Below are 15293 nucleotides of genomic sequence, written 5' to 3'. Positions count from 1 at the left end.
TCAGGTGAAAGGTCATCATGTGGATCATTTTATTTACGTTAAATTATAATTCATTCATTTTACTAATAGTTAGATTGGACAGGCCTTCGCAAAAGGGTGTTTAATTACCCCAAAAAAAATTTATAGTAGAATTGCCTTGACAAAAGGGCACTTTGGGCATCAAGGGGAAAAGGGGCAGGTGCTCAAGTAGCCTACCCACCGCACCCCCCTCTGCACGTGCCTGTTTTTTTCTTAAAGAGGTCCTATTATGCTCTTTTACAAAGTCTTGATTTTGTTTTGGGGGTGTACTAGAACATGCCCTCATACTTGGTGGTTCGAAAAACGCATTATTTTTCACATAATTTACTTTATTAAAATACCTTTCTCCCCAGCCTGGCACAAACGGCTCGATTAGTTCCGGCTTTGATGAAGGTCCGCCTTCCGAAAAACAAACTGTTTTGTGATTGGTTAGCTGTCCCAGTGCATTGTGATTGCCGAACAGCTTAGACGGTGTTTCAGCACTGCCCTGCCCCTTTCTCCGTCTTTCAACAAAAACTTTTGGGCAAATCCAGCACTGTACTCCTCGTGTTGTGGAAGCTGTCCTCAGTAAAATGCGCGGCACACAATAGCAAATTGGGGTTATAATGCTCAGGAACAGAGTTAAAAAATAAATTGCAACCACTGTTTCCTGACATCATCCACTTTCGGAAGCCCAAACAAAGACGTTTGGGCACGGAGGTGAAAAAAACAGAGTTCAAGAACTGTTCTAGACATGCCGAAAATAACAATAATAATAATAATAATAATTCATTTCATTTATACAGCGCTTTTCTAGGCACTCAAAGCGCTTTACATTGTCAGGGGGAATCTTATCTCCCTTTGGAGTGGACTTTGAGATTTGTAACTTTCTAGATCTTTTTTATGCCCAAACATACACACTACACACTGACTAAAATAAAAAAAAAGTGAAAAAGCATAGTAGGACCCCTTTAAATGAAGATATAGTGTTATGACATTTACTTATTTCTTGAACACCTGTGATTGGCCATTTCAATACTCTCGTTGAAACAAAGTGTAAGCACGATGTGGATAAGAGATTCATTGATTATATTTGTGAGATCGTGATGAACTCAAGTGAGTAACAGCTGTTTAGTGATTGTATATTTAGAAATGAAGCGGTATATTTGCGCGCCTTATATAATCCATCCAATAAAAGTTTTGTTTTTCGTGCTGATAAAATGCATTATGTATTCACTTTCGAAATATGTCATATAAAATATCAATTCCCCGTGGGAATTCTCAAAATGAGTTGTGCTCGTTTTTATTTTTTATTTTTTAATCACACACAAAATCCTGCAAATACTCCTGCAACCCCACCGTCCCCCATACATGATCGTTTCAATTTGGATAAAAACCCACTAAAATATGTTTGTTTTTTTATTTTTGCGATGTGCCAAAACTGCAAACGTGTGACAACCTGCCCCGGTCTCCTTTATTTGAATGATTTAGTGCTTGCAGCGTTATAACAATGGGGTTATGCGTGCGTTGCGTTGTGTTTATTAATTGTTGGATGTTAAATAGTACTCTTTATTTATTTCAAGGTGTATGCTTAAATTAGTCATGGCTTTCCTGTAGTAAAAGTGTCGTAACCATGGGTTTTTGGCATATTGATTACCATTTGTATAACCTCAGTTTTACTGGTTACTATGGTTAGTGTAGCAAAACCATGGTAAATGTATGGTAGTAACCATGTTTTTTTGGTTTTATTTTGCCTTCCATAAAGACTGGAGATCCATGAAGACTGGTGTAATGTTAAAGTGTTTTTGTTTTGCCCATTTACCCGTTATCGTTATATTGTTCAGTACCCGTGTGAAGTAAGAAGTAAAGGTAAAGCTCCAGTGCTTCTCATCAGACCGTCGCTGCTGATGTCGTTTGTTTACCTCTGTACCGGAAGCGCTGCTGTGACGTCACGGGCAAGCTCAGCTGGGCGATCAGTAAACAAGCATACTGAAACACCTTCATCACAGTCATCGCCATTATCACAGAGAGACTGTTGTCATCCGGCTGCAACTCGGCCGATCATTCCCGGTAAGTGTTGCTTATATCGTCCAGCCTCGCGCACAAACTCACAACATCTACTGTACGGTCAGATTATATAACGACCGCACACTGCTGGCAGCTCAGTCAATCACACTCATTTATACTATCCTATTTTTTATTTGCACTTTCTGCGAATATCATGTTTACTGGAGGGATAAATACAGGCCACTATTTACAGTTAGCATTATGTACCAATATAAATTCTGCCAATCGTAGTGTGTCTTTCTATTTTGAGTATAAACTCAGCATTGCCCTTAAAAATGGTAGTGTTTTAGAGTGTTTTCTTATTAACGTATCATTTTGACCTAGTTCTTGGTTCTGAAATGTGGCAGACAGGACTTTGTTTCCTGTCAATCAAAGTATGCTTACTTTCTCTTGTCACTGTGGTGTGATATATGTTTGTCATATTTACTTTCTATGGTGACTAATAACAGTGGGTGACACACACAGGATGGGGACATTTCTAATTTCTCTCCCTCTCTCCCTGTTCTTTCATTTAGCAGCGGTGTGGGACGTCACACTAAAATGTGAGCAGGCTCACTTTCTGTTTGCATTTTTATATCAAGATGGCTGATGACTTGGTCCCGTGCGCGGCTGGAGAGGCCGGAGGAGCCGTTCACTCCGCCCAGCCCTGTGCCAAGCAGAAATACCGCAGTAATGCCCATTCACAGGGACTGCTCGACGGGCTCCTGATGCTGCGACAAGGAGGGGTTCTGTTTGATGTGGTGCTCTTGGTTGAAGGAAAGGCTATTCAGGCTCACCGCATTCTCCTGGCGGCCTCGTGTGACTATTTCAGGTATGCATGACTCTCCCCAAATGTTTAGGGATGAAGGAAGAAGATTTAGGAACTTAGGAAGATTTTTTTTTATGTTTTTAAAGAAGTCTCTAATGTTGATTGTGCCTCCTTTCCTCTTTGTGTTTAGGGGCATGTTTGCCGGCGGTTTGCGGGAGATGCAGCAAACTGAGATCCCCGTCCAAGGAGTCACATACACGGCGATGACCAAACTGCTGGACTTCATCTACACCTCCGAGCTGGAGCTGGACCTGGACACGGTACAGGAAGTGCTGTGCGCGGCCACTCTGCTGCAGGTCCAAGATGTGATCGGCTTCTGCTGCGACTTCCTGTTCTCCTGGCTGGATGATGACAACATCCTGGAGGTGGAAAAGCTAGCCGACATCTACGGGCTCGACCAGCTCGGGGAAAAAATTCGCTCGTATCTGCTCAAGAACATCCAGACCTTCTCGCGTACGCCAGTGTATCGAAAGCTTCCTCCGGAAAAGATCCTGAGTGTGCTTTCCAGCGACGATCTGGAGGTGAACTCTGAGAACGAGGTGTATGAAGCAGCCCTGCACTACCATTACACTCCTGAACAGGTGGAGAAGCATGGGGTTTGCTTACAGGTGAGAAACAGATGGGTGGCCACAGCAGATATGACATCCCTGCATCTGTTGATTTGCAAAAAAAGGCCTATTATTACCTCATTTGATGACGCTTAGTTCAAAAATATCAATACAAACTTTTGCACAATTCATCACATAGCCTATTTTTTTCACAAAATATGTGGTAAAAAAGGTTTTTCGATTAAATATGCTACTGTATGTGTCATTGTTATTTTAATGACTTTTTAATTTTTTTTTATTTTCTGTTTTCATGTTAATTTTTGTTAAAAATGTTAGTAATTTTGTTGTGTTTTTGTCATTTTTAGTAGTTTTTGTATATTTTATATATAATTTTTATTAGTTAAACAATTTAAAATAAGACATTTTGCCTTGGCAACAAGGTGAAATAAAAAGGTTTTGACATTTTATTTGATTTAAATTAGCATCCTTTTATTACAAGTTACAAAAATGGCTATAGTTATAGTATCGGTTTTAGTTGTAGTTACCTAAAATAACCCATGTATCAGCTTTAATCAAAATAACAAAAGCAGTCATATGTCACAAGTTTTGGTTTACTGACCACAAACGTTTGAACGGTAGTATATGTGACCCTGGACAACAAAACCAGTCATAAGGGTCAATTCTTAGAGAAAGGGAAATAGAGATTTATACATCATCTGAAATGTATACAACTATTTGAAAATCTGGAATCTGAGGGTGCAAAAAAATCAAAACATCGAGAAAATCGCTTTTAAAGTTGTCCAAATGAAGTTCTTAGCGATGCATATTACTAATCAAAAATTAAGTTTTGATATATTTACGGTAGGAAATGTACAAAATATCTTCATGGAACATGATCTTTAATTAATATCCTAATGATTTTTGGCTTAAAAGAAAAATCGATCATTTTGACCCATACAATGTATTTTTGGCTATTGCTACAAATATACCCCAGCGCCTTAAGACTGCTTTTGTGCTCCAGGGTCACATATATGTTATAGAAAGTGTATATTTCAGGTGCTGATCACTTTTTTCACCATTTTTAATATTCTGTTCACTTAAAAAAATCCAGCAGTAACTTTTCTAGAAAAACAAATATACCAAGTCGTTCAATTATTATGAGGTTATAAAACTGCACGTCTAATAATTATACAATTATACAAATAAATACTGAGAATGCACATGCATCAATGAAGTTACTAAACATGAGAGATCAACAACCACTTTATGTGAAATCATTTATATATTTATGTATGTGGGTCAGAGAGACACAGATTTGTCCATGACAAAGCAGAAATATTTCTTCATTCAAAAGAACTTCATTCTTCAAATTCAGAATTAGATTTTTATGAAGGTTTGTTCAAATGTACAGTATATAGTGTGTGTATCAGCTTTAATGCATCAAAATAACAAAAGCAGTCAAATGTTAAAAGTTTTGGTTTTATTGACAAAAAGTAGTGTTCAAAATGTGTCATTTATAATCTCCAAACAATATTTTCAAATAATCAATTTAATGTCCAAAAACTTAACTTAAACACATATATTTACATTTTCGTCGCAAAATCTGTAATTTTCTGTTGCTGATTTAGTAAAACACCCACTAATGTAGCAGAAAACATCTGGGTCATGTTTGCATTTTCTTTTGTCACTGGCCGTAATTCTAACCTTGTTAGAGAAATGTGAAAATCAGATGAGAATTGAACATGTAGTTGTAACCGGCATGAATCATGTCTTTGTGGCAGTTTTCTGTTGAACGCTACAAAATGCACATTATATTTTGTGAGATAATGTGATGTGCTCAAGCAAAACATACACTGTTTTTGGAATTAGCACCCCAAAATTAGCACACAAAAAAACAAGTATCAGTCTCCCCATTGCCATAGTCTTTTTGGAAGTGATTAGTGATATCTATGACAAATCAACTTTTCCTTCAGGATTCGTTGCAGATGTTGGAAGCAGTGCGGTTCTGTCTGATGGAGAAGCACGTGTTGCAGCGCTTACACAGCCGGTTAGAGCAGTGTCCTCTGCGGGACTCAGTGGCCGCTGCTCTGCGTTACCACAGTCAGGAGCTGTGGCAGCCGGTGATGCAAACCCCACTCACTCAGCCTCGCTGCAGCTCCCAGTGCATCGTGGGATTCGGTGGCATGTATTCATCTAGCGCACTGGTGGATAATGAAGAGCGCTTCCAGGTGTTCCACCCCTCCTGGGGCGAGTGGCGTAGTCTGGCTGCAGATCGTGCTCCTCGCATGTCCAACATGGGCATCGCGGTGCTCAATAACTTTGTGTACCTAATTGGTGGAGACAAGAACACCAGCGGCTTCCGTGCTGAAGCTCGATGCTGGCGGTAAGTGATGCTGAATATTAATTTGCATTACGTTTTTTACAGATGTTGAAGTGCAACTGTGACTCTAGAACAACTGTTAGAGGGACAGTGCTTGGATTTAATATTGTTATAACTGGTTTATACATGTTACACTGTAGAAGAGAATGAATAATTTTGTTTTGGCTGTACTTTTACCAAATTTCAAATTGTATTAAATTATGAGTCCTAATTTTTTTTATTATTATATACTTTTATTTTGTTTATTTTTTAATATACTTTAATGGGTTTCATTTTTTAAATTATTTCAGTAATTTTTTGTAATAATGTTTTTGAAAGTCATTTATTTGATCAAAAATACAGTGAAAACAACAATATTGTGAACTATTTTCTGTTGTATTATATTTTAAAATGTAATTTATTCCTGTGATGCAAAGCTGAATTTTCAGCATCATTACTGCAGTCTTCAGAGTCACATGATCCTTCAGAAATCATTCTGATATACTGATTTGATGCTGAGGAAACATTTTGGTAACACTTTATTTCGATAGTCCACTTTAGACATTCTATTAACAGTAAGTAACTTTGCAACTACATGTCAACTAGCAGTTAGTAGAGTATTAGTAGACTGTCTGCTTAATATCTTCTAACACTTTCTTTGTCAACTTATTCTACTAACCCTAAACCTACCGTCTACTCTGAGAGTTAGTAGACATGTAGTTGCAAATTAATGAGAATTAGTTGACATGTAGTTACTTATAGTTAATAGAATGTCTAAAGTGGACTCGAAATAAAGTGTAACCAACATTTCTTATTACAGTGTGACTGGCTTTACATTATTCAGGTTCGAGATCAGAGCTTTGACTTGGCCATTGTAGGGCTTTAGATCCTCCCATTTGGCCTTGTGTTTGGGATTACTGGATTTGTATCATATCCAAATCAGAGACCAATATAATCCAATAAGTGCTGATTGGATTATTGGACTTGTTGTTTATACAAATCTTAAACCATTATAATTGCAAGACCACTCAGAGTTTGAAAGCTTGTCAAACTAAATAAAACTCATTATTCACATAAATTCCATAAGAAGACAGAAACAGCAACAAAAAATATGTGAATCCAGTGTAAGCATAAAGAAATTAAGATGTACATCATCAGTAATATTGTTAATGTTGGGATAAAGGTTAAAAACTTTACATAAAACTGGACCTCTTGTTTGCAAATGATTATACTACACTGAACAAAATTACAAACGCAACACTTTTGTTTTTGCCCCCATTTTTCATGAGCAAACTCAAAGATCTAAGACTTTCTATGTACACAAAATGCCTATTTCTCTCAAATATTGTTCCCAAATCTGTCTAAATCTGTGTTAGTGGGCACTTCTTTGGCGAGATAATCCATCCACCTCACAGGTGTGGTATATCAAGATGCTGATTAGACAGCATGATTATTGCACAGGTGTGCCTTAGGCTGGCCACAATAAAAGGCCACTCTAAAATGTGCAGTTTTACTGTATTGGGGGATTAAATCAATACATTTTGTAGCTTTAAGGATTTGATAACTTTTTTCAATTTCTGTATATTCCCTACTTTCTGAAGGGCACAGGTAAATATGACATTTATTATAATGGGTTTATGTGAAGATTGTTTTAAGTTCATTTAAGTTAGAAGTTGTTGTTTTTTAAAGTCTAATAAATGTTAAGATTGATAGCTCTCAATTATACTGTAATGTTGAATGGCTAATAGTTAATGGTTAAATATTAGAGGGAAAACTATTTCATAGAGACTTCAGTAGTTTTGGTATCAGTGATATTCGCCTTCAGTCATAAAAAAGAGATGCCATTAAACAAATATTTAAAAAAATATATACTGTTTTTATGTTGTTTCTACATTATTTTGAAGATTGAATGTGAAATTATTGCAATATAAAAGTATATTTAAAAACTTTAATGGTGTGATTAATCGCGATTAATTTCAGGGAAAAAAAATACGATTTGGTTTTTGGTTTTTTATCGATTGACAACACTAGTTGTAGACAATGGCCTGTTCATGAACTGCTGAATGAGTTATGTCAGTTAGGTTGACACTGAGCAGCATTTCAATACGCTCTATTGTTTTGAAAAGAGAGAAGCTTCATGGGCATTATCCTTCAGTTTGTCCCGTATTAATTCAGCTCAAACAGTCAAAAAAGAGAGTAGTGATGCATCAAATGAAATTCTGTACAGCTGAATTTCTATTTGAAGTATAACAATTGAAAAAACAGTAATCGAGAGATTTAATACAACTTTAATAATGAGACAATTTTGAATGTCTTTTTAATAACATATTGCTAAAACTCAGGACAATAATATGCATACTAAAATATTTACATAATACATTTCTGATACATCTCTAATTGTTAATTTACATTATTTGTTTGATTCATTCCATTGTTTTCTCATCAAGGTACGATCCCCGCCACAACACCTGGTGTACTATCGAGCCTCTACGACAACAGCACGCGGATCATTGCGTCTGTGTGTTTGATAAATATATCTACGCCATCGGAGGACGAGACTACACCAATGAACTGGACTGTGTGGAGCGCTACAACCCACAAACCAACACCTGGGAATATGTGGCGCCGCTGAAACGAGAGGTGAACAGTCATTGATAAACCACTGAACTACACTGGTTATCTGTAGATATGCTAATATATTACTATCTCTCAAGTAATTGAGCAATGCATCCGTCAGGTCACGTTCATAGTGCTCACTATAGTGCAATTCAGACACTTCAGAAATCCCTTTCCTATTAATGTACAACATATGAAAAAAATTATTTACTGCTGACTCATAAAAACAGTCTCTTGTCACCATCTATTGGCTTAATAATCTAACTAATCACGAACACACTGTTTCTCAATACTAAATACTATTATTAAATACTACTATTATTTACATAAAACAATTTTTTCTGGATAATAATATTTAATAAACAACAACAACTGCCATCATAAAAGTTGCTAGACATTTCTGTCAAAAGTACAAAAGCAGCACTCTGATATACAGCATTAGAATATGACGTGATGAGATTTTGCCCGCAGACAAAACTATTTGCTCTGGAACAAATAATAGATTAATGAGACCAAAGACTGCCCATTAGATTTACCCAAAATGAATGAATTATATCTCATGTTTAACCACTATAGAGACATCAGAGCCAGCGGCAAATTCCTGGAGATCTGGCTGGGGTGAGGCTGCTCTCGGCGGGTTCATGAGCGCTGAACGGCCGCTGACGCCCTGGAGCTCATAAGTCCGAAAACATTGAGGCAATTTTTCAAATAGACGTTATCTTTATTAACAAGCCACATATTTGAAGTCTAAACAAGTACATTCTCACCTAAAAAACGACATTCTGAGACACAACAAACAGTATTATTTATAAAATTATAGTGGATTTGGACGTCTGCCATGACACTCGCCGTGAGAAATACTGCAAGCGGTGTGATACAAGTGGTGAACCCGTTGGAGTGCTGTCATCACTAGATATCACTCAGCCAATCAGATTCGAGAACCAGAAAAGAACTGTTGTATAAGTTGTAATAAAATGCTGTTTTTACTCTATTTTTGATCAAATAAATGCAGCCTTGGTGAGCAGAGGGGTCTCAGTTATTCCAATCTTTTGGCCAGTAGTGTAAGTTGTATTTACATAAGGGCTGCAGCTACCACAAGAATGTGACATGAGTTTATGAATTTTAGGTTTAATGTGTATAATGTATACACACTCTCACATGCCTGTGTCTGCAGGTATATGCCCACGCCGCCGCAGTGATTGATGGGAAGATCTACATAGCATGTGGTCGGCGGGGAATGGCTTATCTGAAGGAGAGCTACTGTTACGATCCCAGCGGCAATCACTGGAGCTTGTGTGCCGAGGGCCCGGTGGAGCGCGCCTGGCACAGCATGGCAGCACTTAACGGCCGCGCTTATGTCATTGGAGGCAGCAACGATGGTTGCGGTTACCGGCGAGACGTCCTCAAGGTACTGAACTTCTGAAATACCCACATCGCTGCTTTACAGTTAACAATGACTGCATGTTTTAACACCAGTTATAGCATGGTGTAAAAACTGTGTAAATTAATAAATAAAATTAGTTTATTAAGTTAAAGCAAAACCTAGTGAGCTGCCAACCTAGACCACATCATAGGCTTTGCTCCTCAGGTGAAGGATGTTCCAAAAGTCAACATGTGTCAAGGTCCATAAGTCTTTTTTTTTTTTTTTAACAGATAATTTGACCATTTATGACAAGGCAAGGTTAGTTCAGGTTGTAAAATGTCATGCTGTTTAACTTAAAACTTTTTTGAGTTCAATAATTAAGATGTGTACACTCATTTCTGTATTCAATATGTAAGGAAAATAAGTTATTAGTTTTACATGATATTACAGCATATGACATTAAATTCATTCAATTGAAGCTTTTCTTGATTTTCAAAACCATATGAAACCATGAATACAAACAGTACATTTCTTAAAAAACCTGGCACATGTGTTATAAAGTAGATTTTTTTCTCTTGGACACTCTTATCTTCATTAACCTTTATTTGTTTAATTATTTAATGTATATTATTTGGTGCTGTCAATCGATTTAAAAAAGACAAACTAATTAATCACAATTTTTGTTTCTGAAATTAATCGTGATTAATCACACCTATCATTAAAGTTTTTAAATATACTTTTATATTGCAACAATTTCACATCTTCAAAATAATGTGGAAATAACATAAAGACAATATTTTGTTTTTAATATTTGTTTAATGGCGTGACTGGAGGCGAGTATCACTGATACCAAAACTACTGATGTCTCTATGATTTTTCCCCCTAATATTTAACTATTAACTATTAGCCATTCGACGTTACAGTATAATTGAGAGCTATCAATCTTAATATTTATTAGACTTTAAAAAATAACCACTTCTAATTTATGTGAACTTAAAACAATCTTCACATAAACATAAATGCCATATTTAGCTACATGTGCCCTTCAGCAAGTAGGAAATATACAGAAATTAAATAAAGTTATCGAACTTTAAATTCTAAGTTAAATATAGATGAATCCTTAAAGCTACAAAAGTTATTGATTTAATCTTTTTTTCTTTTGTTCTTTGATGAACAGACATCACAGCAGCTGGTTATTAGGTTATTTTGGCTGCCGCTGCTGAACATGACCCGCATGTGTCACACGCATCGTATTTTCTCACAACTCTTTACCTTTTCTGACCCACTTCAGCTCTCAAAGTCTCTATAATGAGCTGACGAGTTGAATCGGGTGTGTTAGATGAGGGAGACACACTGCTGCTCCAGGACAGTTTTGAAAACCACTGCATTTCAGAAGCATGTTCTTTTCTATGTTTCCATCACCCTGTTTTAATACACATTTTGAAGTATCGCATGAGAAACGAGTGATGGAAACGCCAAATTTCGAAAATAAATCCCTTAATTCGCAAAAAACGTTTTACGCTCGCTTGAGGTGGTTTTTGACTTGTGCGAAAAAGGGATAATGCGAATAATGGGAGATGCAAACGCATTTTGCGAATAAATCCCGCATGAGCATTCAAAAAATCATGTGACTTTGCACTATGGGACAGCATAACCTCTCTAACCAGCAGACCGATTTAGTTGCACAGCATCTGAAATGTTGTCATGGTCATTCTGAAGTGCCCGGGGAAAGTCTTTCGTCAAAGTATTTCTGTTTAACTGCCTCCCATAACGGTCGACCACGACTGCGTTCCCAAACAGCTGACATTCACCTCCGAAAGCAAGACTTATTGTGTTTTGTCTGCTCACTCAAAGCACAAGTAATTTATTGTATTTGGGAATTATTATATTCAGTGACTTCTCTTACTTTTCTTAGTGATATTTAGTGCCAGTTTATCAGGAAGTGACAATTTTGTTCTCTCTGACTCGTTGGATGGAAAAGTTCAATTCGTTAAATTCGTAAAAGTTAAATTCGCAACTTTGGATGGAAACCCGTATGTCGACTCATGCACAGTTTAAAACGGCTTTAATCGTTTTTTGGTAATTTCATGATGACCTAACTACGTCATTGCTTGCTCTTAGTTTCTTTTGAGCTTTAACATGAAATGATATAGCCTACCGTAGGGCTACATCACGCGCCGCCGCTTTTGTGCGTGCAATTGAAGAGCACGCGCTACGAGCACAGTATGACGGCTGACAGGACAGAATTAGTATTTACTGATATATGGCCTGACAACATCTCATCTGACCGCAGTTCACTGTTGTTCTACTGAAGCTCCTCATTATTTGTAGCTTTTCCGCGCTCGTTTGATGCACACCTGCGCTGAGGTCTGAAAGTCTCCAGTTTGATGTGTTCGCAAAGACTTTCTGCATCTAAATAAACACAATTCTTGTCAAGAACAAAAAGAAGTGACAGAAGCAGCAGTTGTGAGTGGGGTGGCCAACCTTAACTCCGCCTCTGCGTTAATTGCGTTAAATATGTTAACTGGAAAAATTAGTCACGTGTTAATGCGCTAATTTTGACAGCATTAATATTATTTAATATATTGCCAGTATATATAGGTTTGGGGTTGGTACAATTTTTTTATGTTTTTGAAAGAAATCTCTTCTAATCACCAAGGCTGCATGTACAGGTGCATCTCAATAAATTAGAATGTCGTGGAAAAGTTCATTTATTTCAGTAATTCAACTCAAATTGTGAAACCCGTGTATTAAATAAATTCAGTGCACACAGACTGAAGTAGTTTAAGTCTTTGGTTCTTTTAATTGTGATGATTTTGGCTCACATTTAACAAACACCACCAATTCACTATCTCAACAAATTAGAATACTTCATAAGACCAATACAAACATTTTTAAACCATTTTTAGTGAATTGTTGGCCTTCTGGAAAGTATGTTCATTTACTGTACATGTACTAGGTCTGCACGATAAATATCGCACAATATTTAATGCGCATCTCGTCAGTAAAGTCTGTTCTGTAATCAACGGTAAATCTCTACACGTGCGTGCTTTCACGTGGAGCAGCATTTACTACACAGAGCCGTTGTTCACATACAAGCTGTCACCATATTCTAATTTGTTGAGATAGTGAATTGGTGGGTTTTTGTTAAATGTGAGCCAAAATCATCACAATTTAAAGAACCAAAGACTTAAACTACTTCAGTCTGTGTGCATTGAATTTATTTAATACACGAGTTTCACAATTTGAGTTGACTTTTCCACGACATTCTAATTTATTGAGATGCACCTGTATTTTATCAACAACAACAAAAAAAAAAACTTAAAACTGTGAAATATTATTACAATTTAAAAATAACAGTTTTCTATTTTAATATATTTTATAATGTAATTGAAATAGAAATATTTGTAACATTTTGTAAATGTCTTTACTGTCACATTTGACCAATTTACTGTTTCCTTGCCGAATAAAAGTATTGATATCTTTTTCTTTTTATCTTGCTGACCCTAATTTTTTTAACAGTAGTGTAATACATTTAAAAATCATTACATGTGAACTTTTCTTGAAAATATACAATACATTTCTAAGAAATGTGAGAACATTTCTAAATTCTAAAATATTTTTCCTTTTTTTCCCTACTCATATTTGTCATTGACACATATGTCATTCAAGACTAAAAAGTAAGGAAACGGGCCAATCTTAATTACATTTTTACAATTATTAGGGTATTGGAATCTATTGTCAAGTCTCCCAGATGCTTCATGTGAGGTTGGATCATTCTTCGTGTGGCTCGCCTGCCTATTAAGAGTGTTGTTATGAGGTTTCATTGTTGTTAGCATGCTGCCTTTAAAATCAGCTGTCTATGTGGAGAGTAGACAACAAAGCAGCTCACTATGTTTTGAACCAGAGCCAGTGACTGAGCTAAAGTTCTGTCTGTCTCTATAGGTGGCGTGCTATAACCCAATAGCAGATGTGTGGTCTGTGGTGAGTCCGTTGCCTGCTGGACATGGGGAGCCAGGCATGGCCGTCCTGGATGGATGCATCTACATCCTGGGTGGAAGATCGCATGATAAGGGCAGTCGAATGAAGTATGTTCACATTTATAACGTGGAGGAGGACCGTTGGGAGAGCGGGACAGCCCTCGAGGACCGTGTATCTGGGCTTTCAGCATGTGTCCTGCTTTTGCCACGAGCAGCCATGGCTCAGGCACGCAGCTGGGAGCAAAGGGATAAAGCATCATGGGAAGAGGTCGACTGGGATGACTCGGACAACTCAAGCGAGGACTGAAGGTGTTAGCGCTGCTCAGGTGGGGCGTACAACTGTACTTTATTAAATTGGGGACTTGTATGAAATTCCATAATTCTTTACTAGATTGAGTTCTGGTGGCAATTTCAATTTTTGTGAACAGTATGTGTAACCAATCGAAGCCTTTGTTGTGCCTGTCTGTAAGTAACTAAGGGTAAGTTGGAAGTGTTCTGGTTTAGATTATTTCCAAATCGCACTCCTTTATGTTTGTGGGTTAATTTTACTGCCTCTTTTAGGTTGTTGTGCCATTTTAGTCATGCTGATGATTTTCTTATTGTTTTACGTCCAAAACTTCACTCAGAACTACGAGAAGCTGTTGGAGATGCTAACACTGTACATAGGGCTGGGCGACGAAACGATTGAGTGAAGAACACAAAGAACTCTGTGATTTAAACTAATTTAAAGCCAGATGAAAGAGCGCTGACAAACAGCAGAAACACTGTGAGCAACGAGACAGTCAGAAAGCTTTTCAATCTACAAATCGCCATCATGGATTTACTGTAGTAACACCAACTGCACCATGGTATTGTGGCAGAAATGTGGGATAGTCTTATCAAAGTTTATTATATTATTAATGTAGACATGTATTAAATGTATTAAAGGAGCAATGGAATATAAGTACAGTATTTGTTTTGTGATTAAGCTATAGCATTCGTGCAATTATAATAAATGCATTTAGATTACTGTTTTGCATACAGATCCCTAGAAACCATATCGTTACATTTTTACCATGGTATTGAGGTGCTATATGTGTGGTATTAACTGTAGTTCTCATGATGTAAATGTATGCTACTATGGAAGACCAATGGTTAATATTAGTAAACCTCACATTCAGAATAATCACATTTCACCATATAAAACTGAGGTTGTTACAATTTTTACAGATGTTGTTGTTTTTGATAATGAAGATAAATTTACATCTGCATCCTAACTCAAGCTGCTACTGTCACCTCAAGCTACTCTCAAGTGTGCATTTCTAAAAGACAACAAAAATCTATATTATTATTGTTGTAGCCTACACTGCAAACTGCTGAAGATACGAATCATCAAAGTCAGGAGACACAAACCTGGTTCATGCTTTGAAACAATATCACTCATTAGAACAAGCAGAAACTAAGTAATTAAGATGGAAAAATGACTGGAAAAGTGTGAAAAATTCAAAAACGTGAAGTGTTTGTCATGTTCTGACCATAAAGAGTCGTTTAAACCCACAATTAACAGTCTGGTTTC

The 15293-nt window shown here is 36.8% G+C and overlaps 1 protein-coding gene across 5 annotated transcripts; it reads left to right on the top strand.

The window, feature by feature from the left end:
- Positions 1 to 1880: 1880 nt before the first annotated feature.
- LOC107563177 (kelch-like protein 22) lies at positions 1881 to 14512 on the top strand. Of its 5 annotated transcripts, XM_016247976.1 has the most exons (8): positions 1881 to 2067; positions 2580 to 2875; positions 3003 to 3480; positions 5394 to 5803; positions 8227 to 8419; positions 9570 to 9803; positions 13704 to 14064; positions 14365 to 14512. In XM_016247976.1, the coding sequence occupies exons 2-7, from the start codon at positions 2646 to 2648 to the stop codon at positions 14043 to 14045; spliced, it is 1887 nt and encodes a 628-aa protein (XP_016103462.1). In that variant the 5' UTR covers positions 1881 to 2067; positions 2580 to 2645; the 3' UTR covers positions 14046 to 14064; positions 14365 to 14512. The 5 variants fall into 5 exon arrangements, with proteins under 5 accessions (XP_016103462.1, XP_016103463.1, XP_016103461.1 ...); XM_016247977.1 differs by having other exon boundaries at positions 2646 to 2875; positions 13704 to 14512; XM_016247975.1 differs by having other exon boundaries at positions 1882 to 2067; positions 2583 to 2875; positions 13704 to 14512.
- Positions 14513 to 15293: the final 781 nt, after the last annotated feature.

This window comes from Sinocyclocheilus grahami, unplaced genomic scaffold, assembly GCF_001515645.1.
Source record: "Sinocyclocheilus grahami isolate Dianchi unplaced genomic scaffold, SAMN03320097.WGS_v1.1 scaffold859.1, whole genome shotgun sequence".
Lineage (NCBI taxonomy): Eukaryota > Metazoa > Chordata > Actinopteri > Cypriniformes > Cyprinidae > Sinocyclocheilus > Sinocyclocheilus grahami.
Note: the sequence above shows the minus strand (reverse complement) of the source record. Positions and strands in the feature narration are given on the sequence as shown.

Excerpts from the sequence above, each read along its gene's own strand:
- LOC107563177 (XM_016247977.1), top strand. The coding sequence starts at position 2,646 with ATGGCTGATGACTTGGTCCCGTGCGCGGCTGGAGAGGCCGGAGGAGCC. Across the intron at positions 2,876-3,002 it reads GCCTCGTGTGACTATTTCAG|GGGCATGTTTGCCGGCGGTT; the intron begins GTATGCATGACT and ends CTTTGTGTTTAG. Across the intron at positions 8,420-9,569 it reads TGGCGCCGCTGAAACGAGAG|GTATATGCCCACGCCGCCGC; the intron begins GTGAACAGTCAT and ends CTGTGTCTGCAG.